At 39.6% G+C, this 23,520-nt stretch overlaps 1 protein-coding gene and 1 long non-coding RNA gene across 2 annotated transcripts in view; both read right to left on the reverse strand.

Moving 5' to 3' along the window:
• Nucleotides 1–1,471: 1,471 nt before the first annotated feature.
• LOC149815280 (uncharacterized) lies at nt 1,472–2,058 on the reverse strand. The gene is made up of 2 exons (XR_016427972.1): nt 2,017–2,058; nt 1,472–1,908 (listed from the first exon to the last, which is right to left on the reverse strand). It is a non-coding gene; the product is annotated as an uncharacterized LOC149815280 (long non-coding RNA).
• A 178-nt stretch (nt 2,059–2,236) lies between these two features.
• Nucleotides 2,237–23,520, reverse strand: part of LOC149815281 (protein MICRORCHIDIA 6-like) — a 39,475-nt gene continuing 18,191 nt past the window's right edge. The window contains exons 13-18 of the mRNA XM_089990512.1: nt 5,267–5,359; nt 4,761–4,812; nt 4,504–4,615; nt 2,985–3,139; nt 2,789–2,913; nt 2,237–2,320 (exon numbers count right to left, since the gene is read on the reverse strand). Coding sequence (XP_089846638.1) covers nt 2,237–2,320; nt 2,789–2,913; nt 2,985–3,139; nt 4,504–4,615; nt 4,761–4,812; nt 5,267–5,359 — 621 coding nt within the window. The remainder of the gene's footprint in view (nt 2,321–2,788; nt 2,914–2,984; nt 3,140–4,503; nt 4,616–4,760; nt 4,813–5,266; nt 5,360–23,520) is intronic.

Consider the following 23,520-nt stretch of genomic DNA (forward strand, 5'->3'; position numbering starts at 1 on the left):
ATTGAAATGTGTATCTAAAAATTTTGGTACAAGCTTCTAATAGATATTGATACAAGATTTTCTTGAGTAGTTTCTACGAGTTTCTGAAAATTACATCTCATCATATATATTGTGACAAAAGAAATGCTAAGAAAAGCAAAAACACTAAAAATCAAAATATGGGGCAAATGTCTCAAGCAACATGTAAAAGCAAAATATTAGAAGCATTATCTTTTAAGACAATAACTAAATAAAAAAACATAAAACAATCACGTGCTAATGATGTAAAGGCTGCCTCTTGCAAGATTATTAAAAGTATATGCAAGTATGAGAATAACATCTTGCTTGTCTTCTCAAATTTTGATATAAAAAGTATATATTATATTTAAATTAAAGAAAAAAACTCCTGTGACAGCCTAAATGAAAGTGAGAGAAGCCTGTTGATGGTTTCAATGAAAGTAAAAAAAAAATGTAAGAAGGAATTGTCCTATTATCCCATGTCTTACCTTGTTTGAGAGGAATACAATTATCGCCACCATCATAGATGAAACAAAGTTTGGTACTGGTTTCACTTATATAAAAAGCTGGTTTCCCATATTTTTAAAGGTGAGTTACATGCATTTATAGATGAAAACAAGTTTGGTATTGGTTTCACTTATATAAGAAACCATTTTCTTATATTCTTAAGGACAAGTTTCATGTGCATTTAGAAACGAGTTTTTTGGTGTTTCTAAAACTGGTTGCAATGTTTTTTAAACCAATTTTGCGTGGGGCAAAATATGGTTTATATGCAACCATGAATGAAACAGTATCCCAAGCATATTGCTATCAGTTCACCTTCCCATCTTATCCTCTTTTCTTTTATACTCCATTTTTTCTTATCCACTTTTCTTTTATACTCTTTTTCTTCAAGTTTTTTTCTCTTTCCCATCTTATCTTCTTTTATTTCATACTCCTTTTATCTTATCCACTTTTCTTTATTATACTCTTTTTTCTTAAAGTTCCTTTTTGCCCCTTCGCCTGTATAATTGACCTTTCTTATTTTGAATTTTAGGTTTTCTCCTTCATCCAATTCCTAAAAATTAGGTTACCATCTTTGAGATATCAAAAGAAAACAAGTGTTTTGTCTATTCTATCCTAAAAAGGGAAGACGCAGATTTATTTGAAACATTTCCCAAGTCATTGTTTTCCATCTTTGGGCCCGCATCAACCCTTTGATTAGATCCCAACAAAAATCCAATTGTAGTGAGTAACACATCAAGGCCATGTCATGTTCTTCTAGTATAAATTACCACACGTTTAGCTTTTCTTGAACATCCATGGGTACTTCCTCATCTTCTTCCTTCTCATCATCAATGGTAATTTATGCACGGGAGTGTTTTTTCATGCTTTAAATACTAATTTGATAGCTGCATCTTTGCTACACACAAGTACTCCAATGATGCATTTGCTGCGACTGGCAACCAGAGCCATCACATGGGTGAGGCAGTAATTCTACCAAGATATATTTTGACATATATACTAGTATACAAGAGCATATCAGAATTAAGTATACATCAAATAGAAATGAGACAAAACCATGAAGTGGGTTTAAGGAGATTTCGACCTCTCCCTGATCAAAATACCGCTCCCGCTTTCCTCTCTCTTGACGACTGCTCTTCTTCCACTGTACAATTAATCACATTTTAGTTGCCGTTTGCACATCTTCTCGACGAAAGCACCGCTCACAAAATTTTTCCCGGCATCATCAACATGGCCGTGGATTATGATACAAAATGTTTAGCACCCTGATTTCCATGCAATTTGCACTAATGCAAAATGCGCGCGCTATGGCTTCTCTCCCTTCACCTTGGCTTTTGATCGAGATTCGATCAACAAACAAGCATGCTTGCTTTGAACTTCTTGAAGCTCTTTCTGAAGCTTCTGTACCTGCAGGAGGAAAGAAAAGGAAGCAGCTCAATGTAAAAAAAGAAAAAAAAAACACTTATATAGAAATAATACAGAGAATAAGAATAACTAATTAAATAAAGCATATACTTTAAGCTCAAGCTCTTTCTCCACTTTCTCATATTCCTTGCACCTGATCAAGATAACAACACTATCAGAATCTTAGGCTCTGTGGAGAGAGAGAGAGAGAGAGAGAGAGAGAGAGATTATAATGTATATTAACCTACTATATATTAAAATACAAGAAAATAAAAGCCAATCAATTATGACATGTAGAACATGCATATTCTACAAAGAAAAGATTGTCTACTTACTGATCTCTTAGCTTCTTATTTTCTTCTAATAGTTCTCTAGCTTCCTGTAACCTCCTAGCGTCCTCAACTTTGTTGCTTATCTAGACACAAAATCCAACCAAGAATTATGCACAAATTCCAACAAAATCTACCAATTTTTACAACGATTATATATATAGAGAGAGAGAGGAGTAGCTGCCATCGCAGCCAACTTCCCAGTGCTGTCCATCATTGATGATGGATGGCACTCGTGCTGCGCGTGCGCAAAATCATGATTTAGCAGTGGGCACTATCCACCTGGGTCTTTAGCGGCGCCTGGGTCTTTAGCGGTAATTGCAACCGCCGCTAAAGACCCAAAAGCATTAAAAAAGCAGGCATGTTGACCACAGTTGGCAGGGAGTAGCATTGGCAGCTACTCTCTCTCTCTCTCTCTCTCTCTCTCTCTCTCTCTCTCTCTCTCTCTCTCTATATATATATATATATATATATATATATATATATATAAGAAAAGTATGAACGGATAAAGTGAGCCCAATGAAAGGCTGGATGAGCAAGCCCCAAGTGCTGACCTGATTTGCATGGTTATAGTCACTTTTTGCACTTTGTCCTACCACTGCCTGCCGTTTGGAAGTTTCTGAGGCCACCAAATCATTTGGTACTTTCCTCTTTACAGTAGAGCCTTCACGTACAGCATCTGGAAAAATATAAGGGTTAACTCTGTTTCTCTTCTAAAAGCATCACTATGAATATACAACTACAGGCTACCTATAGTTGCCACACCAGTGGCTGGACTAACTGATTCCAACTTGACAGATTGGGGATTGCTAGAAGAGCCGTGAAACTTTGAATTCTGAACTGGAACAGTTACTGAACGAGATTTGTTCATGGGTTTATAACCAATCAAAGCACAATGCAAGTTCCTGCAAAAATGCATAACATAAGATAGACAAACTACATACAGCCACTGCCAATGACTAAATATTATCTCCAGCATCCTCTGCTCCGCTTTCAAGCTATCCCGAATAAATACTCAAAAATGGTAGTTTAGGTAGAACCATAGCAGGATCAACAAACTCAGAACAATGAAACTGCAAACATGGACAAATCAAGATTATCTCGCAAGTTTGAAGCGTACGGGCTTGAATTAAGAAAGTCTCCTAAATGAGTAAACCATTGATACAACATTATGACATCGGATTACTCTACATTTACTGTAAGTTCTTAGTTTTCTAACATTTAGAGCAAGTGTATACTATTGAATGCAGAATAGGTCCAATTTAATTTAACTAATTTAGAGTCAGAAAGAGAATAGACAACTTATAATAACTATGTTGGACAACTAAGTAGATATATCAAGCAAACCAGTATGTGGCCAAGAACTAGAGTTAACAAGTAATAAAACAACAGATATACAGCATAAAACTGAAGTTGCTAGATTTGAAGTATTTTGAGACTCTCATTTCATTGCTGATTTATAATGAACTCTAATTTGTTCTTACATTGTAGCCTCTAGATCACAAAGCTATTGAAAAGAAGATTGTTTATCTGGGTCTCTTTTGTTTTGCTCTAAAGTATGTTCAATACATGTTATTCATCCTCATTGTATTCTGACTTTCGTGCTTCAATCACCTGTTAGGGTCAATCAGAGATCAGGTAGGTTATTGTATTGAGAGGATAAACCTCATGGCTATGGTGGTTCTTATGTCAACTGCATCATTAGTTGTTGCTCATGAGTGCTCACCTCCTACAAAAATAAATGGGCAAGCCTCAGGATTTTACTGAAGCTAAGGATTGGTTTTCCAGACACCTAGAGATGCCGACCTATTATTGTATTGTCGTGACATCTCATCAACACCAACCTTCTTCTTTCTAATAGATAAATTTTCTTTTATTCTTCAAAAGAAAAAACTTTGAGTGAAAAAACATGTCTTCATTATTGGTTCCATACACAATCTCTTGCATAGATTATATAATACATATAGAAAAAAGAAAATACCCTAAAAAATAGATAAGACTGGAAAGAGAAAACAAGGAAAGATCAAAATAACCCCCGAGAAAGAAAAATTCCAAACATGTTCATGAATACATATTTTATATACATACCTACACGCATAGATACATATAATTTCAGTAACAATAGCTGCTTCGGAGACCAGAATCGGCACCAAGCAGCAAAAAACTCTAAGCCCTTCAAGATTGCCATATTCATTCTCTATTCTCATACATTTGAAAAGTTGACAATAGCTATTTACTATTTAGTATAGAATGTGATATTACTGATTACCAATATTCAACAGCCATCAGCTTCAGACGAGTTTCAAGTTTCTGGAGGACAGCAGTCTTTTCAAAATCTTGCTTATCATGGGCAGGCTCCATAAAATTGGCTTCTAGCACCCCTGAAATGAAAATAACATCAGCACAGAAAACAAAAAGTTTCCAAGTCCAACGATGCAGTCAAGGGTTTTGCATGTGTGCCTACTGGGGGATCCCAGAAAGTCTCACAAGTGCAAGAGATCCCCAGTTCACAGGGAAAATTCTTACCAACAACACCTCTTCCCCTACTGCTAGCATCATTCCAAACTTTCCAAAAAGGCTGCAAAAGAGGGAAGCAAGTAGTCAACAAGGATGGTCAGATGTCATCTCCCTTACAGAAAGAAACATGCTAGAAAGAGATACCAGATCTCACAAAATATGATTCAAGTAATTACTAAATACTAACCTATAAGGAAACCATTGTCACAGATCTGCTATGTATCAAAATATTCCAATGTGCTCAAATAATACTACTAGCAGAATCTCTCAATTTTCTAAAAAGTATTGCCATTTAGAAATATTGCAAAAACATTTCAAAGCTGTTATGGATATATTCACAATATTGGAAAAAAAAACTATAGATTAGATAGATTTATTTTTCTTATACCTTAATTTCCCTACATTTCCATGATCAAAACATTAACAATGGCATTGATAGAATGATCATAAACAGAAGTAGAAATATGAAATAAGTAGTTTGATCCTTATATGGAAGCAGTATGCAAAATTCATACCATTATGAGACGGTTCTTGTGGTAAATATTGAAGCCATGAACATTGACATGTGGAGCTTCCTTCACAAAACCTATTGTGGTAATGACTGCAGCCTGAAGAAAAAATGCACAACAGCTGTAAGTAACCATCTCTCTCTCTCTCTCTCTCTCTCTCTCTCTCTCTCTCTCTCTCTCTCTCTCTCTCTCTCTCTCTCTCTCTCTCACACACACACACACACACACACACACACACAATAGACTGGGAGATGTCCTTGGCATCGAGTCATACATTTTGAAGTGGATTGTCAAGGTTTATTCAGTACCAATCATGCTTTACTTCTAGTGATTTAGATGTGAAGATTCATTTTCTTGACCATTACATTTTTTATGCAATTTGGGCCATCCATTTTTTCGTGCTTCAAGAAAATATTTCAATACATAAACTGAAGAACATTGCATCAAATGAATAATGACAACTCATTCATATAGCCTGACAGATTAAATTGGAAGAGCAGGTGGGATTCTACCTAAATTTGTGGTATGCAGACCTAAGCCAGAAACTTTATATATATATATATATATATATATATATATATATATATATATATATATATATATATAGAGAGAGAGAGAGAGAGAGAGAGAGAGGTAGTAGTTGCTAACCACTTTTCTAGCTAACCAGGTTTTTAAAGTTTTTTTTTTCATGTTTTTCCTTAAATCTGACATTACAGATGTGTTCGCCATGATCAATTTACTAGGGAACATGATGCAGTGGAGATGCTGGCAGCGTGACACCAGTCGACTGATTGCAATGATCCAATTCTTATGGTCGAACGATGCTCAGAAATGGAGAGGAAGGCCCACTGGAAATCAGTGGGTCTGTTTCTTTTATTTGAAAATAATGGATTCAATAGACAAGAGACTATAGGCTGAATGATAAACTAAGCAAATGCAATAAAGAATAAAACACTAGTAAAGGCAAGAAAAGGAACTGCTGAAGAAATAAGGCTGCTGCCCAGGAATCAATCTCCCCCTGCGCACAAAACCCTAGAGGGGTTTTAAAGACTTTGGCTGGATCCGGGTAGCGGGTCCAGCCCCGGACCCGATGCCAATGCTGTTCTGGCCTGCTGTTGGATCTGGAGCGGTCCGACCCATACTCTCTATGCTTGCCTGACATTGGTACACAGTGGTACCTCCCCTCCACGTTTTGGAACCAGTATGGGAATTGGATCCACTGCTTGGATCCAATTTCCAAAGTGCAAATCCAGTCCCCTACGTGAGTCACGCGATATAAACCCAGGCCCATCCTGCTCTGCATCATTCTCCCCTGGTTGGGAAAAAGTCAACTCCGACGACTTGTTGTTCTTACAGTAAGCACTTAGATCAGGCACAGTAAATGTAGGATAAGAATGTCAATTTTTGGGTAGCTCAAGGAGGTAAGATCGGTCTAGTAGGTTCGCGAGCCGGGGCAACCCGGTCTCCTTTGTGGGAAGGAGAACTATCCTATGACCCTGAAAGACAAATGTGTACGTATTCCTACGGCCATCATGGATGGTCTTACGGTCAAACTGCCAGGGACATCCCAATAGGATGTGACACGCACTCATGGGCGCCACGTCACACCACACTTCATCGTGGTAATGCTCCCCCATAGAGAACCGAACTAGACAACGCAGGGTGATGGGCACCTCGTTGCCTTTCTTGAACCATGTCATTTTATAAGATTGGGACAACTTTTTTGTTTTTAGGTTCAAAGTGGACACGACACTCTCGGACACCATATTCTCGCACGCTCCAGTATCAATGATAACATCACACGCACGCCCCTCACAGTTACACCGGGTTCTAAAAATATTATTTCGCAACCATTTTGTGGGGGGCGACTCTCGGGATGTGGTCAGCACATGATGGATGGTTAACAAATTTTCGATGCTGCCATCGAACTCTACGACTTTCACCTCGTCATTCCCCTCAACAAGCGACTCACCCTCGCTCTCGCTATCGGACGCAGACTCAACAATGCCCTCTGCTAGATGAGTGTTCTTATTCATGGTAGGACACTTGGACGCAATATGACCTAACTCTTGACACCTAAAACAACGAACAATGGACTCATTGGGCTTACCCTTGGATCAGGTGTGGTACGCGAGTCCAGACTGATCGGGTTTGCTAGGGTCGACTCCTTGGGTTGACTTTGAGTCTTCTTTCCTAGGGGAGCTCGCTCCCCTAGTTGAGAAACTCGACTTGGGTTGACTGGACTGATCACTACGAGATGTCCTATGTTCCTACCTCCTTTTCAGTTTCTCCTCCACATTCATAGCATAACTACTTGCCTGATCCAGTGACTCGACTGTGATACAACTGAAGTCGTCAGAAATAGCAGGACGGAGACCAGAAATATAACTCGTGACCTGCTGGCGGGCGGTCTCCTCGATCTGCACTCGTAGGAAAGGGCGATGGAACTCCGCAGTGTAATCCGCCACAGAATTGGTGCCTTGACGCAGGGTCAGGTATTCCTTGTAGGCTCTCTCGGCGTGATCTGACGGCACGAACTTAGACTGCATCTCTTCCCAAGTCTATACACGCTCTAACCCTTGTCGCTCCCTCGACCGCTGCATCTCAACCCATCATGTCTGTGCTAGGCCTCTCAACCGAGTAGAGGCTAGGGAGACACGACGGTGCTCGGCGACATCGTGGTAGTCGAAGAAGAATTGGACGACATATGACCAATCAAAGAACTGCTCTGCATCGAACCGACCTGCGAACTCTGGAAGCTCCAACTTCACCCCATACGTGGAGGGGCGCTCTGGTGCTCTCTGCTGTCGGGTCCCCACCATTCCTGCAGGATGCTCGTTCCAGAAGGTGTCATCATCCCACACTGCTCCATCTTCGTGGTCTTGTTCGCCTGGCTGCTGGGGTTGGCGAATTCCGATGACCTGTTGTCGGCGCTCTGGTCGCACCGAACCCTGCTGAGTCTGCCTCGGTCTGGCTGGCCCGTGGGAAGGAGCCATCTGTGGTCGGGGTTGTGGCACCAGTATGACAGGAGGTCCCAAGTAAGAGGGATGGGTCTCGGGTTCTAGGTGGGTAGGAAAGACATAATATGGGTTTGGGTTAGGATACTGGAGTTGGGTCGGATATGGTACTGGATTCTGGATCAGTGTTGGGTGGAGAGTTTGGTTCTGGTTTGGGTCTAGGGTCTGGTTGGTATATTGTTGGGTTGATTCGCCCGATGGGATGTGGATCGGGTCTGTTCCTAAACTACTCGTCGGACCCAGATATAGATAGGTTGGATCGAGGGTCGAGTTGTGGGGATAAAAGGCTTGGTTTGAACTCGATCCACGATCCATATGATTATGGGTCTGGTTTTGACCCAGCTCAAATCCAAATTGAAGCTTCGTCCGGGGCCGATATGGGTTTGGGTCAGTATTGGATCCATTTTGGGGTTCAAAATTAATGGGTTGGGTTTGATTCGGGATGAACCGCGAACCAAACCCAATTGGATTGGTTGGGTAAGGGGGTTCAGATCCCAGACCCGCTCCCAGGGACCCAAAGGGTGGTCCCCAAGATCCAGGCCTGGGTCCCGCTGAAAAATGTTCCGGCCCGGACCCTCTCGGGTTCGGACCCATCCACATGGGTCCGCCAGGTTCCACCCGCTGGTTGGTCTTCGCAAGGCCTCTGCGCGCGGGACCAGGAGGGAGAAAAAGCTCCTTCCCGAGTCGGGTCGCTGCGCAGGGGCTTGCAGCGGGGTCCTACGTGTTGCTGGGTTCTTGCGGACCCAACCCGACCTGCGGCAGACCCACAGGAAACCAAAACCTGGTCTGAGGTGCACTAGGACCCAAACCTGCGGCAGGACCCGGCGTGACGCTGGGTTCCTGCAGGCCCAGCCCTGCCTGCGGCATAGCCCCCGTGACTCGAGGCCAGGGCAATACTGCACCCACGACGTGGGGTTGCCCTGCTCTATTTTCTTGGTTCAGATGGGGGGGTACCTACTGCGTGTGACGCCGCTGCTGTCGAACCCGGGAATGGAGGGGGGAATGCTGGTTGCGGGGCAGCGACACAGTCGAACTAACAGGGCATCGGCTGGACTGCTTCCGCGTCTGCTACGACCTCCAACGCAACCCCCAGTCTTTGCCGTGAGGTCGCAGAGGGCTCCACCGGCGACTCAAGGGCAGCGACTCGCCCTTCGACCCCATCAAGTCGCCGTGATATGGTTGCCACATCCCGACTGATACGCAACACATTTTCCTGCATCTTTGTCATCATCTCCATCATCCGTAGCATCGGATCTGCATTGTCGGCATCCTCTTGCTCGATCACCGTCGCCGGATCGCCCCTTACCTCCGAACTCATCTTGTTGTCGGGGAGAAAAGCGTTGGCTCTGATACCACTCTGATGCAGTGGAGATGCTGGCAGCGTGACACCAGTCGACTGATTGCAATGATCTGATTCTTATGGTCGAACGATGCTCAGAAATGGAGAGGAAGGCCCACTGGAAATCAGTGGGTCTGTTTCTTTTATTTGAAAATAATGGATTCAATAGACAAGAGACTATAGGTTGAATGATAAACTACGTAAGCAAATGCAATAAAGAATAAAACACTGGTAAAGGCAAGAAAAGGAATTGTTGAAGAAATAAGGTTGTTGCCCAGGAATCAATCTCCCCCTGCGCACAAAACCCTAGAGCGGTTTTAAAGACTTTGGCTGGATACGGGTAACGGGTCAGGCCCCGGACCCGATGCTGCTCTGGCCTGCTGTTGGATCTGGAGCGGTCCGACCCATCCTCTCTATGCTTGCCTGGCATTGGTACACAATGGTACCTCCCCTCCACGTTTTGGAACCAGTATGGGAATTGGATCCACTGCTTGGATCCGATTTCCAAAGTGCAAATCCAATCCCCTACGTGAGTCACGCGGTATAAACCCAGGCCCATCCTGCTCTGCATCAGAACAACACTTGGATGATGTTTCTTCGATAAAAAACATGAATTTTTAAGCCTTAAATATTTATGAAAATCTTAGACCATCGATTTCTAAACCTTATAAAAATCAAGCAGCATATCGCAATCGGCTGATCCAAGAGTCGATTCTTATAAAATCAAGCATGTAGAACATATCGGTACAATCAGATTTAATGAAACATATATTGTAGGTGCGGGTGCAGATGAGAAGATGCGGCACTTTAAAAAAACTTGGGTGCGGGGAGGGTATATATAATCAGAGAACTGAAAATATGAGCACTAATGTGTGAACCGCGATTTCATGGATTTTTTGTTCTTTTCTCTTGAATCTAACCGTATGAATGTGATCTACATGCTTGGTTTTATAAGAACCCGCTCTTGAATCATCCGATTTTGATGGATAAATGAGTTTTTTTTAAAACTTTAAAATCAATGGCTCATAATCTTCATAAATATTCAAGCATTCAAAAAACACATATTTTCATCAAAAATACACTATCCAATAGTTGATTTCTAGCAAATTCACCATGCCAAGCACATCCATATGGTTGGATTCGCAAAAAAAGTGTTGGAAATGCCCATATTTCTAGTTCTCATATTTCAGTTCTCATATTCTAGTGACTTTATATATATATATATATATATATATATATATATATATATATATATATATATATATATATATATATATATATATATAGAGAGAGAGAGAGAGAGAGAGAGAAAACTAGGCTTGGTTAGGGTTAACTGAATCTACTTTTGGACAGAAATGGATCTCACTGTGGTTGACTTCACCTGACACAAATGAAGCTGTGTCCAAGTGTCGTACCTGCATGGGTTCGGATGCGGTGCCCTGTTAGAAGAATCCATGATACATAGCTCATAACTGTGTACATATGTCTATTATTGACGAGCATTTATGTAACATAGCATCAGGGACCCTAGTCAACTATTTTTGTCCTCTTGTGTAGCAAAGAGGGTTGACCCTTATATGTTGTGTATTCTCATTCTTTTTTGAAGTTAATGAAGCCCTAACTCTTTGAGTACTCTTCTTCTTCTTCCACTTTTCTAGTGCTTGGACTCTCTCTGTGCAATATGGTATCAGAGCAATATTGGCACTAGAAAGAGGAGATTGTGGGGGCAACCGGAAGGCATCATTCCCGTTCCAGCTGAAGCAGGCATCAAACCAGACGTGGCAACGTCAGCACACCCAGGTGACTTTTTGGGTTTGGCCTGTTTGAAGTAGACATTTGGTAGAGCTTAATTTTAGAAGAAATATGCATAAAAAATCGCTGTAATCGAAGCAGTATTGGATCTTTTATGATTTTTCCAATATTTTCTGTTTCTGGTTTCAAGTTTGGTTCATATTTTGTATAATCTGCTCGGTCTGAGTTTATCAGCTGTTTCTAGGAATGCAAATGATATGGTTCATAGTCATTTTTGAGTGGGTCATTATTCAATTGTTGTATTGGGCCTCAAAATCAGATTTAGCTGAGTTTTGATGAGTTTTTGAGCATTTTACTGTTGGCAGTAAACCAGCTTTGGGTAATTTGCTTAGTGTCAACCGCTATAGCTGTTGCAGCAGGACACGAGTGTGTAGAACTTCAATTTGTGCACGCCTTTTGTGCAGTTTGTGGGTGTTATAGATGCACATGCATTACTTTGGGTGTTGGTAGATATCTTTGTTGAGCACTTCTGTGAAGTAATCGTCTTTGTTGTAGTAGAGGTTTATACAGACTGTATTGTTTCTGTTTTTTGTTGTATTGAGTGTGTTTGTGTGCAGCCTTGTGAATTTGTAGTTTGGGGGTTGTGGTAGTATGGAGAAGGGAGACCCAATTCAACTTACTCTGATTAAGTTAGATGGAATCAACTAAGGATTTTGGTCTGACTTTATGACAATGATCATTGATGGAAAGAGTTTGGGAGTGTACCTTAATGGTACCAGTGTAAAACCAAAGGAGGGTGATCCCAATCATGATACATTGATGGAGTGAAAAATGAATAATGAATGTAAAATCATGGATTTTTATGTCCGTGGAGCAGAAAATAGCTATAAACATTTCAAAGTTTCAAGAATCCAAGGATGTGTGGGCTTACTTGAAGCAAATATATATGCAAGAAAACTGGGCAAGAAAATATCAACTTATGCAGAAACTTGCGAGCTCTAAGGCAAGAAAACAAATCAATTCAGGACTTTTAGCAGTTGTGGGATTCTCTTGCCTTGATTGAAAGTGGCAAGAAGTGTGATAAATGCAAGGACTGCAAGGCATGTGTGGAGATAGAAAATCAATCCAAGGAAACTATTAGGTTGATTGAACTTCTCATGAGACTTCGTCATAAATATGATAATATAGAGAGTGCCATTATTCACAGGACATTTTTGCCTCCAGTAGATCAAGCGCTCTCTGAGCTCATTGCAGAAGAGACTAAAATGAAGACTCTTCATTCTTACCCAGCTGGAGATATTGTTATGGTGGCTGCCAAGCAGGGTGGTTATGGTGGGGCCAAGAGTGGAGCACCTAAGTTTGATATGAGTGGAGTTAGGTGCCATTATTGTGAATAATTGAGCCATATGTAGAAGGCTTGTCCAACATTAAGAAAGAAAAATGTAAGAATGGGAAGGAATGCATCTGTATCCAGTGCAATGAGTAGAGAGAAGAGCCCTAGGAAAAAAGAAGAGAGTGCCTTTGTAGTTATGTCTTCGTCTACTTTAGATGTACAGCTGTCTGTCCACACCAAGCTAGACCAGTTGCAGCAGCAGATCCAACAACTTCTTTCCATGTCTACTTCTTTAGTTGTTGCATCTCCTTCGGGTACCTCTAGTTGTTCTTTTGCAAGCATTACTAGTGTCAGTTTAGGCTGGTTAATAGTTTCATAAGTGTCATGTCACATGACTGCTAATGAGTCTATATTAACCAACTGCAAGTCATGTTGTGGTACCTTTCGTACCGCAAATGGCTATCTCATGAGTGTCTCGAAAGCAGGTTTGGTTACTCTTGATTTCAATCCTAGTGAAAAACTAAATGTGTTTGAAGTTTTCTTAGTTTGATCACTTGCTATGAACTTGATTTCAATTGGCCAAATTATTCAGTACAATTGTAATGTTGTCTTAACTCATGACCTTTGCTTTGTGCAGGATCGGTCATCAGGGGGAAAGATTGGGACTGGGCATAGGCGAGGTCACCTGTATTTCCTTGACCAGTTGGACTGGAAATCTGAGAAAGTTGCCAAACATGATGTAGGTGTTGCAGTTTTGGAATCATCTGTTTTGTGGCATCAATGTTTGGAGCATGTGTCTAGTTCTAGGCTGCAGTATATTTTATCCTCGAGTATTTTGGGGAATGGTTGTACATACAGTGTCTATGATGAGGTCAAGTATTGTAAGAGTTGTAGGTTGTCAAAGGTCATGCTCTCCCATTTAGCCTTAGAGTAGTTGAGTCTAGTTGTCCCTTTGAGATTGTTCACTCTAATGTTTGGGGTCCATCCCCAATGTTGTCTAAAGGTGGGTTCATGTATTTTGTGACATTTATTTATGACTTTACTAAATATACATAGATATATTTTATGAAATCTCAAAGTAAATTGTTTGATATTTTTAAAATAGTCAGTGTGTATGTTAAGACTCAGTTTGCAACTAAGGTGAAGACCCTATGCTCCATATGGAATGGTGTGGTAGAAAAAAAATATAAGCATATCCTTGAAACAACTAGAGCCTTTTTCAATAGTGGCATGCCTATGGAGCTTTGGGCAGAGGCAGTGGGAATTGACGTACATTTGATAAATCAGATGCCATCTAAAGTTATTAGAAGAGTTACTCCATATAAATTGATTGGTAAGGAACCTAATTATGACTTGTTGAGAGTCTTTGGTAGTACTTTCTTTGTTTTCCTTCCCTCTCATCAAAGACACAAGTTATCCCCCAAAACTGTTAAGTGTTGTTTCATCGGTTATCTTGAATGGCAGAAAGGTTATAAATACTATTATCTTGTTGGTAAGAGAGTTTAGACCTCGAGGCATGTAGAATTTCTAGAACACATGCCATATTATAAGAATAATCATCAAGTTGAGGATCAACCGTCCAAGAGTCTACATTTTCTTTCTTAGTACCTTTCACAGAAGATTTAAAGACAGATAAGGATAAAGAGTGAATTACTTACAGCAGGAAACCATTAGGCATTCCGTCTCAGTCATTCCTTGTGTAGCATGATCAAGAAGGTGAACCCTTGCTAGAGCAAGTCCCAATGTCTCTCAGGCCAATCTTGAAGAGCAAGCACTTGAACCTCCTTCCATTCCTTAGGTGCGTAGAAGCTTTCAACAATCCATTCCACCAACTCATTTTGTTTCATGTGATTCTTTTCCTGCTACTCACCAAGCTTTTCTAGTCATGATTCAATCTTATCGTGAACCAAAATCTTATGTTGAAGCTATGTGGAGCCGGAGAGGCAGAAAGTTATGTCTGAAGAATTGGAGGCATTGGAGAGAATGAATGCCTCAATTTGCCACAAAGGAAGAACATGATCGGGTGCAAATGGGTGTATAAGATCAAAACTAGAATTGATGGATCAATAGAAAGATATAAGGCTCGTCTTATGGCAAAGGGGTATAGTCAGCAGTATGGAATAGATTTTGTTGAGACCTTTGCTCTGTTAGAATTTAGGAAATCTGATGTTCAATCACACGAAGAGAGAAGAGAATGCAAGAGAGAAAATATGCTGCAGTAGAAACCACGATTCCTCACTCAGGGAATCATAGCACAAGTCTTCATTATATATATCTTCTAATACAAGGTTTAGGGTACTAAATTACCCTTTTACACCACAGCTAAATTACAATGTAGCCATTAATGAAGATGCATCAGTCCTGTACATAATAAACATAGATTGGATCCAGATCCAGACCCAAATATAAAAGATGACTGCCGACTTCTTTTCACCCTCTCTCAAGTTGTACATGGTTTTGAACCATGAGCAACTTGCCTTTTAACATAAAAAAAATTATCCTTGGTCAGTCCCTTTTATGAATAGGTCAGCAACATGATCAGTAGTCCAAACAAACTCAGGTTCAATCTCCTTCTCTTTCACCTTCTGTCTTACAAAGTGTTGATCTATTTTAATGTGTTTGGCACGGCTGTGATAAATGGAATTAAAAGATATATTAATGGTACTTTGATTGTCACATAAGAGAAGAGATCGAGAGACTGATTCTCCTACTTTTGTCAACAAGTGCCTAATCCATGTTGCCTCAGCTGTGACAGCTGTGTTAAAATATGTGTACTCGTACACACATATGTATATATATATACATATGTGTGCAATACCCGATAGGGGTATTTCTGTTATTTTGTATTAGCTATATAGTTGTTTTTAGAAAACAACTATTTATTTGTTTTTAGGATTAGTTTATATTTTTTATTTTTTGTTTTTATTTCACGCAAGTGGGGGCCCCACATAGATTCGTTGGGGCCTCCAACGGTCACAAATGTGACCGTTGGGGGCTCCCAACGTCTCTATGGGGAGCCCCTTTTGGCCTCTCCTTTTCCTCTCTTCTTTGTGCATAAATAGGAGTTGCTCCCCTTGTATTCACTATGGCCTTTAGGCCCTCATTCAATAAATTATGTACAACTTATGCCTCTTTGTAGGCTTCTTGTTATGTCCCTTAGTGGACCATTGTGTTATTCCTCGTTATGAGGTTATGTTTGTCCAATGTTGGACCTTATGAATGCATTATGCATTCTTGTAATTTATTTCCGCATACTTTCTAACAAGCTGCCATTGAATCTATATTTGGCCTCTGTGCTCGACCTGGCAATGGCCTTTTGTTTCCTACTACTTCAGAAAACTAGATTCATTTCAATGAAAACACAATAGCCTGAGACTAACCTGCGTTCATCTGGATCTCATGTCTAGTCTGCATTAGTGTAAACAACGAGTTCATGCGCATGTTGTCCATTCATCCTCTTTCTATACAGAAGACCATCTCCGATAGTTCCCTTCAAATATTGAAGTATTTGTTTAACAGCCTGCACATGCCCAACATGAGGCTTATGCATGAACTGAGACACCTGATTAACTGAGTAAACAATATCAGGTGAAGTGAAAGTGAGATATTGCAGCATCCCGACTATGCTACGATATCCCGTAGGATCCTCGTACAAATCTCCATCTTGGGAACCGAGTTTCTGATGAAGAACACTTGGTGTGCCTAAAGGTTTGCAATCTTTCATGCAAGCCTTGCCGAGAACATCAATGGTGTACTTATGTTGGGTGAGAGTCATACTTCAATAATCTTGTCAACTTCAACTCCAAGAAAATATTGCAGTTTACCAAGATCCTTCATTTTAAACCTGTGATTCAAGAGCTCTTTGACCTGCTCAATATGATCATTGGAGTTACATGTAATGATAATGTCATCTACTTATATCAATAACAGGGTAACTACATCTTGGCATTTGAATATAAACAGGAAGTGGTCAAGAAAGGATCGACTAAAACCATGCTTTTGCACTTCAAGAGAAAAACTGTCAAACCAAGAACAAGACGCCTGCACACGTATTTCTTAGAATCTCCTTCTGCATATCCAGTGGGCTGCTCCATGTACACTTCCTCTTTCAGATCCCCATGTAGAAAAGCGTTTTTGACATCAAGTTGACTAAGTGTCCACTGACACTCAATAGCTAAGGATAATATAATTCTGATGGTGCCCATTTTCACAACTAAGTTGAAAGTCTCATCATAGTCTTGTCCTTGCTCATGTGTAAAACCCTTTGCAATAAGTCTCGCCGTGTATCGTTCAATAGTGTCATCTGATTTGTACTTTATTTTGTACACCCGCTTAGACCCAACTACATTTCTATCAGGTGGTCTGGGAACAACATCCCAAGTACCACATTCATGAAGGGCCTCCATTTCTTCATTCATCGCTTCGATCTATCTTTTGGAATTTGCGGCTTGATAAAAAGTTATGGGTTGATCTTCCTTACCCAAAGAGGTTAGAAAGAGTTGAAAGTCTATTGAGAAATTCTCATAACTGACCCATCTTTCAATCGGATGTCGAGAGCGTGTAGATCTTCTGACATCAAATGTTGGAGCAGGGATAGAAGAGGAATTCATCTCTTGATTAGAAGTGGGGGGCACCTCCCTTTCTCGTCGAGAATAAACGATACTTTTATATCTTTCGGGTTCCAAGGATGGTTCAGATGTCATACTTTCCTAAGTCGTCAACTCGTCATCGAGCATGGTTTATCCATTCCTTTGAATACAATCTGAAGGGCAAACATCATCAGTACTAGAAAAGAGTTCAGAATTCAACCACGGGTGATAAACCTCAACTCCAGAGGAAGTGTTAGACTCATGATCAAAGTTTAGTTAATCAAAAACAACATTTCTGGATATCTTGATGCGCTTACTCAGGGGATCATAACATTTGTACCCCTTATAATCATCTGCATATCCCACAAATCTGCAGTTCAAGGCCTTGTCCTAAAACTTATGTCGCATTGAACTGTCAACATGAACATAACATACACAACCGAATACACGCAAATCATGATAATTTGGATGAACTCTATACAAAGAAAAATAAGGTGATTTGTTTTCCAAAATAATCATGGGTAATCGGTTTATCACATAAACTGCCGAATGGAAAGCTTCTGTCCAGAAAGTAATTGGAAAATTACTATCATGCATCATGCTCATTGCACTCTCGACAATATGGCGATGTTTCAGCAATCTCATTCTGTTGAGGTGTAAGAGGGCAAGAACCCTCCTACTTATTTCATTAGTTTGGAGGAAATTAATAGTCATTTGAAGAGAATTCACCCTCTCCATCACATTGAAAACAGAAAATATTTTCAGAAAAATGATTCTTAACAAAGGAATGAAAATTCTGAAACAACTTAAAGGTCTCATATTTGCATTTCATAAAGAAAATCCATGTGTAACGAGAATAATTGTCAACAAATATAAGGTAATATCTAATTCTAGACATAGAAGTAACTAGAGCAGGACCCCAAACATCAGAACAGATAATTTCAAAAGGTCTTGAAGCTCTTTTATTAATAGAATGAAAAGGTAGAACATGACTCTTACACAAAAGACAACTAGAACATTTTTTATCATTGCCACTTAATCCTAAACTTGAAGAAGACTATTTAAGACAAGTTTTTCAATAAAATGAGCAATGACCTAGACGACCATACCAAAGATTTGGCTCAATACATTTAGAAACACTAAAGACATTTTTAAAAAGCGTTGAAGAGGATGATGATGAGAGATTCAAATTGGGATCAACAGGGCAAACGCGAGTAGAAAGATCCTCTTGAAAGACGTACATATTGTCCTATCGTTTTCCTTCAGTGAACGTTTCCCTTGTAAGAAGAACATTGACAAACAGAAAAATGAGTAAATTCAACTAAAGCATTAATATCATCAATAAGCTTGGAAACAGAGACAATGTTTTTCTTGATATTAGGAGCATGAAGGATATTTGAGAGACTGAGAGAGGACTTTGACATAGGAATAACAGAGTTTCTAATATGAGAAATAGAATTGTGAGATCCATCCCTAGTGACAATACTATTTCTACCAACATAAGGAACAAGATTTAGGAGTTTACCAACATCACCAATAACATGAGTCACTGCCCCGAAATCAACATACTAAGTACCCTGATCATTCTGTTTTAGATTTAATTCTGCTAAGGCAGACAATAACTCCTTTACTTCTCCACTGGTCTTTGGATTATTTGTCTTTTTCTTTGCCTCTCTCTGCAGTGATTTTTCTTTATTTTGAGGGTTAAACCAACAGTTAGCCTTCAGAAAATAGGTGGGAATTGTCCTTTGCCTCTGTGAGTTAGGAAGTATGTTGGGTGTAAGTAATATTCCACGACCTTCTTGTTCATTCCTTCCTTGACCTCCCTTTCCTCGAAAATCATAACTTCCTCGTCCTCTCCTATAAGCAACCTCTGTGGCAAGAACATCTTATGTTGCAGCATGAACATGAGGCGCTTTAGAAAATCCTTTTAAGGTCATCTCATATTGAAAGAGTTTGGCACGAAGATCTTCAAATGTAGGTAAATCAGGTAAACACAATAAAGAGGTAACAATCATGTGATAATCAAGCCCCCAACCCGCTCAAAGTCTGCTGCACCATATCTTTGTCACTTACTGCACAACCCACGATGGCTAGTTGATCTGTAATGGTCTTCATTTTGTTCAAGTATTCCATAATAGTCATGGAGTCCTTTCTCAACATTTGAAATTCTCTTTTTAGAAACATAACTCTGGCCTGAGAAACTTGCGAATATGTTTGAACCAGTTTATCCCATAAGTGCATAGCCGAACAGTCATTTGAAATTGCCACAAGCACCTCTTGTGACAGTGTAGAAGTAATATAAGCAACCAGCGCCTGGTTCCATTTCATCCAGGTTATATACTCTAGATTTCTGACATATAAAATAGAATATTCTCACTTACCATTCTTGTCTTCCTGTGATATGAACTATGGAGGAACTGAAATAGAGTCATCAAGATGTTCAGAGAGACCCTGACTTCTTATGAATGGGATGATTTGTCTCTTCCAGGTTAAGAAATTAAAGTTGTTCAACTTCTCAGACACGAGTTGACTAAGAAAACTTAAGGAAAGACCATACTGGGAAGGAAACAATTCCATATTCCAAAGAAAGAGAAAATCGGAATTCAAGAATGAATGAAACAAAGAAAAAAAAATGGGTTCAAAACAAAATTTAATCTCAAGTAAAATTTGTTGCCTCTCTTATTTTTTTTAATAATCACTGACAATATTTAAACCAAAGGCGGCAAACCAAGCGTTGTTGTAAAAACCATGGTTGCCAGTTGAGGAAGCCGGAGCGGGAAGCGATACGGAAAGCGAAAACGGGAAGCGAGGCACTTTCAAAATTTTAGGAAGCGGGAAGCATGGGACAACTTAGGAGCGAATCAGGAATCGTCTCAGAAGCGACCTAAGAAGCGAACCGGAAGCGACCTAAGAAGCGAGGGAGAAACGAAAAAATAAAAAAAATAAAAATAAAAATACAAAAAAATTGAAAAAAATAGGGAAAGCATGGGGAAGCGAAGGGGAAGCGTGGTGGGAAGCGTGTTTTCCAAAAAATGGTGCTTCCCCGCGCGTTTCGAAAGCACGACGTTTCGTGCTTTCGAAACACGCTTCAGGGAAGCGCGCTTCCCCGCTTACCTAGGCATTTCTGGTAACTCTAGTAAAAACAGATCTGAACAATATTCGACCAATATTGCACACGTCACTTTGGATTAAGACGTTGCATCTTTGAATCACGATGGGATAAAAAGAATCCAACATAACAAACTAAAAAGAAAAATTGATCAAGAAAGAAGAAGAGAAATCACAATTTCCAAGAGAATAAGGTTCACAAAATGAGAGTGGGGTTAAATAATATGAAATAAACCCAAAGAGATAATAAAAACACGATGGAGGAAGAAAGCCACGATTTCAAGGAAGTAACCTAGACAAAACTGGGATTGAGAAATAACCTTACAGAAACACGGATGGGAATCAAGAGAAAGAAAATGAAGAAAAACGTTGGCAAAAACGACAAGAAGAAAAAGAAGTTGGAATGGAAAGTAAGAAAATGAATTACCTTAGGAAGAAGCAAGAATGTCGATTTTGATGGTCATAAAGAAGTCATGATCTCCAAGCCCTGGATCTGCTGCTTTAGAATTTAGGGAATCCGATGTTCAATCACACAAAGAGAGAAGAGAATGCTGCAGTAGAAACATCAGTGCACAAGTCTTCTTTATATATATCTTCTAATACAAGGTTTAGGGTACTAAATTACCCTTTTACAACAAAGCTAAATTACAATGTAGCCATTACTGAAGATGTGCCAGCCCTGTACATAATAAACATAGATCGAATATAGATCCAGGCCCAAATATGAAAGACGACTGACGACTTCTTTTCATGCTCTAGTGACACACATGACTACTATCAGGGCTTTGTTGGCAATGGCAGTTGTCAAAAGTTGGGATTGTGGCAATTAGATGTTAAGAATGCATTTCTGAATAATGACTTGGAAGAAGTATACATGGAGTTGCCTCAAGGATTAGTCGATAAAGAAAGCAGAGTGTATAAGTTGAAGAGAGCTTTGTATGGTTAGAAACAAGCTCCAAGAGCTTGGTTTGAGAAGTTTAGCATTGCAGTTGTGAAGTTGGGTTTTAGGCAAAGATTTTATGATCATGTACTATTTATATTGCATCCTCAAATCAGGGACAATGTATACCATGGTTGCCAGTCGAGGAAGCGGGAGCGAGAAGCGATACGGGAAGCGAAAGCGGGAAGCGAGGGACTTTCAAAATTTTAGGAAGCGGGAAGCGTGGGATGACTTAAATGCGAATTAGGAATAGTCTCGGAAGCGAACCGGAAGCGACCTAGGAAGAGAGGGAGAAGCGAAAAGAGAAAAAAAAATAAAAATAAAAATACAAATACAAAAAAAATTAAAAAATGGGAAAAGCGTGGGAGAAGTGCGCTTCCCAAAAAACTTGGTGCTTCCAAGCGCATTTCGGAAATGCTACGTTTCACGCTTCCAAAACATGCTTTGGGGAAGCACGCTTCCCCACTAGGCTAGGCACTTCTGGTAACTCTAATGTATACTTTTGTTGTATATAGATGATATGATAATTGTGGAGGATCACAAGATTATGATTGAGAATGTGAAATCTAGGCTGGCAGGAAACTTTGAAATGAAAGACTTGGGCAAGCTAAAGTATTTCTTGGGGTTATGCATACTCACAGAGAGGCTACTTGCAGACTCAACACAAGTATATAGTTAATTTGATTAGCAAAGCAAGACTAGCTGAAGATAAGAAACATGTGGATACTCCCATAGAGGCCAACTGCAAGCTAAAACATTCAGACGAGGAGCTTCTTGATGATCCTACAATGTATAGGCAGTTGACAGGGAGTTTGATTTACTCGACCATCTCGAGGCTGAATATCACTTGCCAATTGTCTTGAAAATTATTAGATACATCAAAAGTACCATGCACTATGCACTATTTTTTTTTAAGCATCCTCTATGTTAGAGTTGAAGGCATATTGTGATGCAAACTTTGGTGGAGTATCTCAAGACAAACATATCGTGGAACAACAAAAAGCAGCAGAGAGTTGCTTTGTCCAGAGCAGAAGCAAAGTATCGTGCTATGGCCCAAGCCACAATAGAGATTACACGGTTGAGGTGGATATTGCAAGATATGGGTGTCACTGTTAAAGGCACCACTAGCTTGTATTGTGACAATCAGAGTGTTATTAGCTAAAAATACGGAGTTCCATGAGAGGACAAAGCACATTGAGATAAATTGTCACTTTACTCGTAGAGCCTACTGGGAAGGGATCGTATCATTGTTATACATTAGGACTGCTAGTTAGATAGCAGATTGTTTCACCAAATGTTTACCCTTGAAGGCATTTCAACCGTCTCTTTTCAAATGTGGAATGATTGTGCTCTCATTATCCAAAGTTTGAGGGGGAGTGTTAAAGAAGACCAGGTTACATGTATATAGGTTACCCTCATAACTGTTGTATTATTGAGGAGCATTTTGTAACATAGCATTAGGGACCTTAGTCAACTATTTTTGTCCTCTTGTGTAGCAAAGGGGGTTGACCCCTATATGTCTCATTCTTTTTTAAGTTAATGAAGCCCTAACTCTTGGAGTGCTCTTCTTCTTCTTTCTCTTTTCTAGTGCTTGGACTATCTCTGTGCAATATATATATATATATATATATATATATATATATATATATATATATATATATATATATATATATATATATACATATATATATATATATATTCACATGTTGCCATCATAACTAGTATGAAACAGCATACTTTTTCAATATAAAAAATGTATTTTTGGATCAGACACTGCATAGTTGATCTACATGGTTTTCAGTAGAAAATGAGTTTTGGATTGTGAAATTGAGAAATGTAAGCAGGTCTCTCAAGGGATTCCAAAATCAATAGCTCACAATGTATCAAAATCATGACTCAAAAAGATATTTAACACTGAAAAACATTATTCAAGGTTTGATCCCCTAGAAAGCCATGCATGCTGAACACATTGATTGTCAAATTTAATCAATACAGCTTGCACCATGATTTCCTGCTAGATTGGAGAGCCATGTCAACATGAGCTACTGGGTTTAGTATGGACCAGTAAGGACCACTTCAATTTTCTTATGTTTGATTAGATTAGAGATTTCTTATGTTTCAACAAGTTCTTATAAGAATCTAAAAATCAACAGCTCAATACAGTTCGCACCATGATTTC

This window comes from Nuphar pumila, chromosome 15 (genome assembly GCF_984573655.1).
Source record: "Nuphar pumila chromosome 15, dmNupPumi1.hap1.1, whole genome shotgun sequence".
In the NCBI taxonomy this organism is placed as follows: domain Eukaryota; kingdom Viridiplantae; phylum Streptophyta; class Magnoliopsida; order Nymphaeales; family Nymphaeaceae; genus Nuphar; species Nuphar pumila.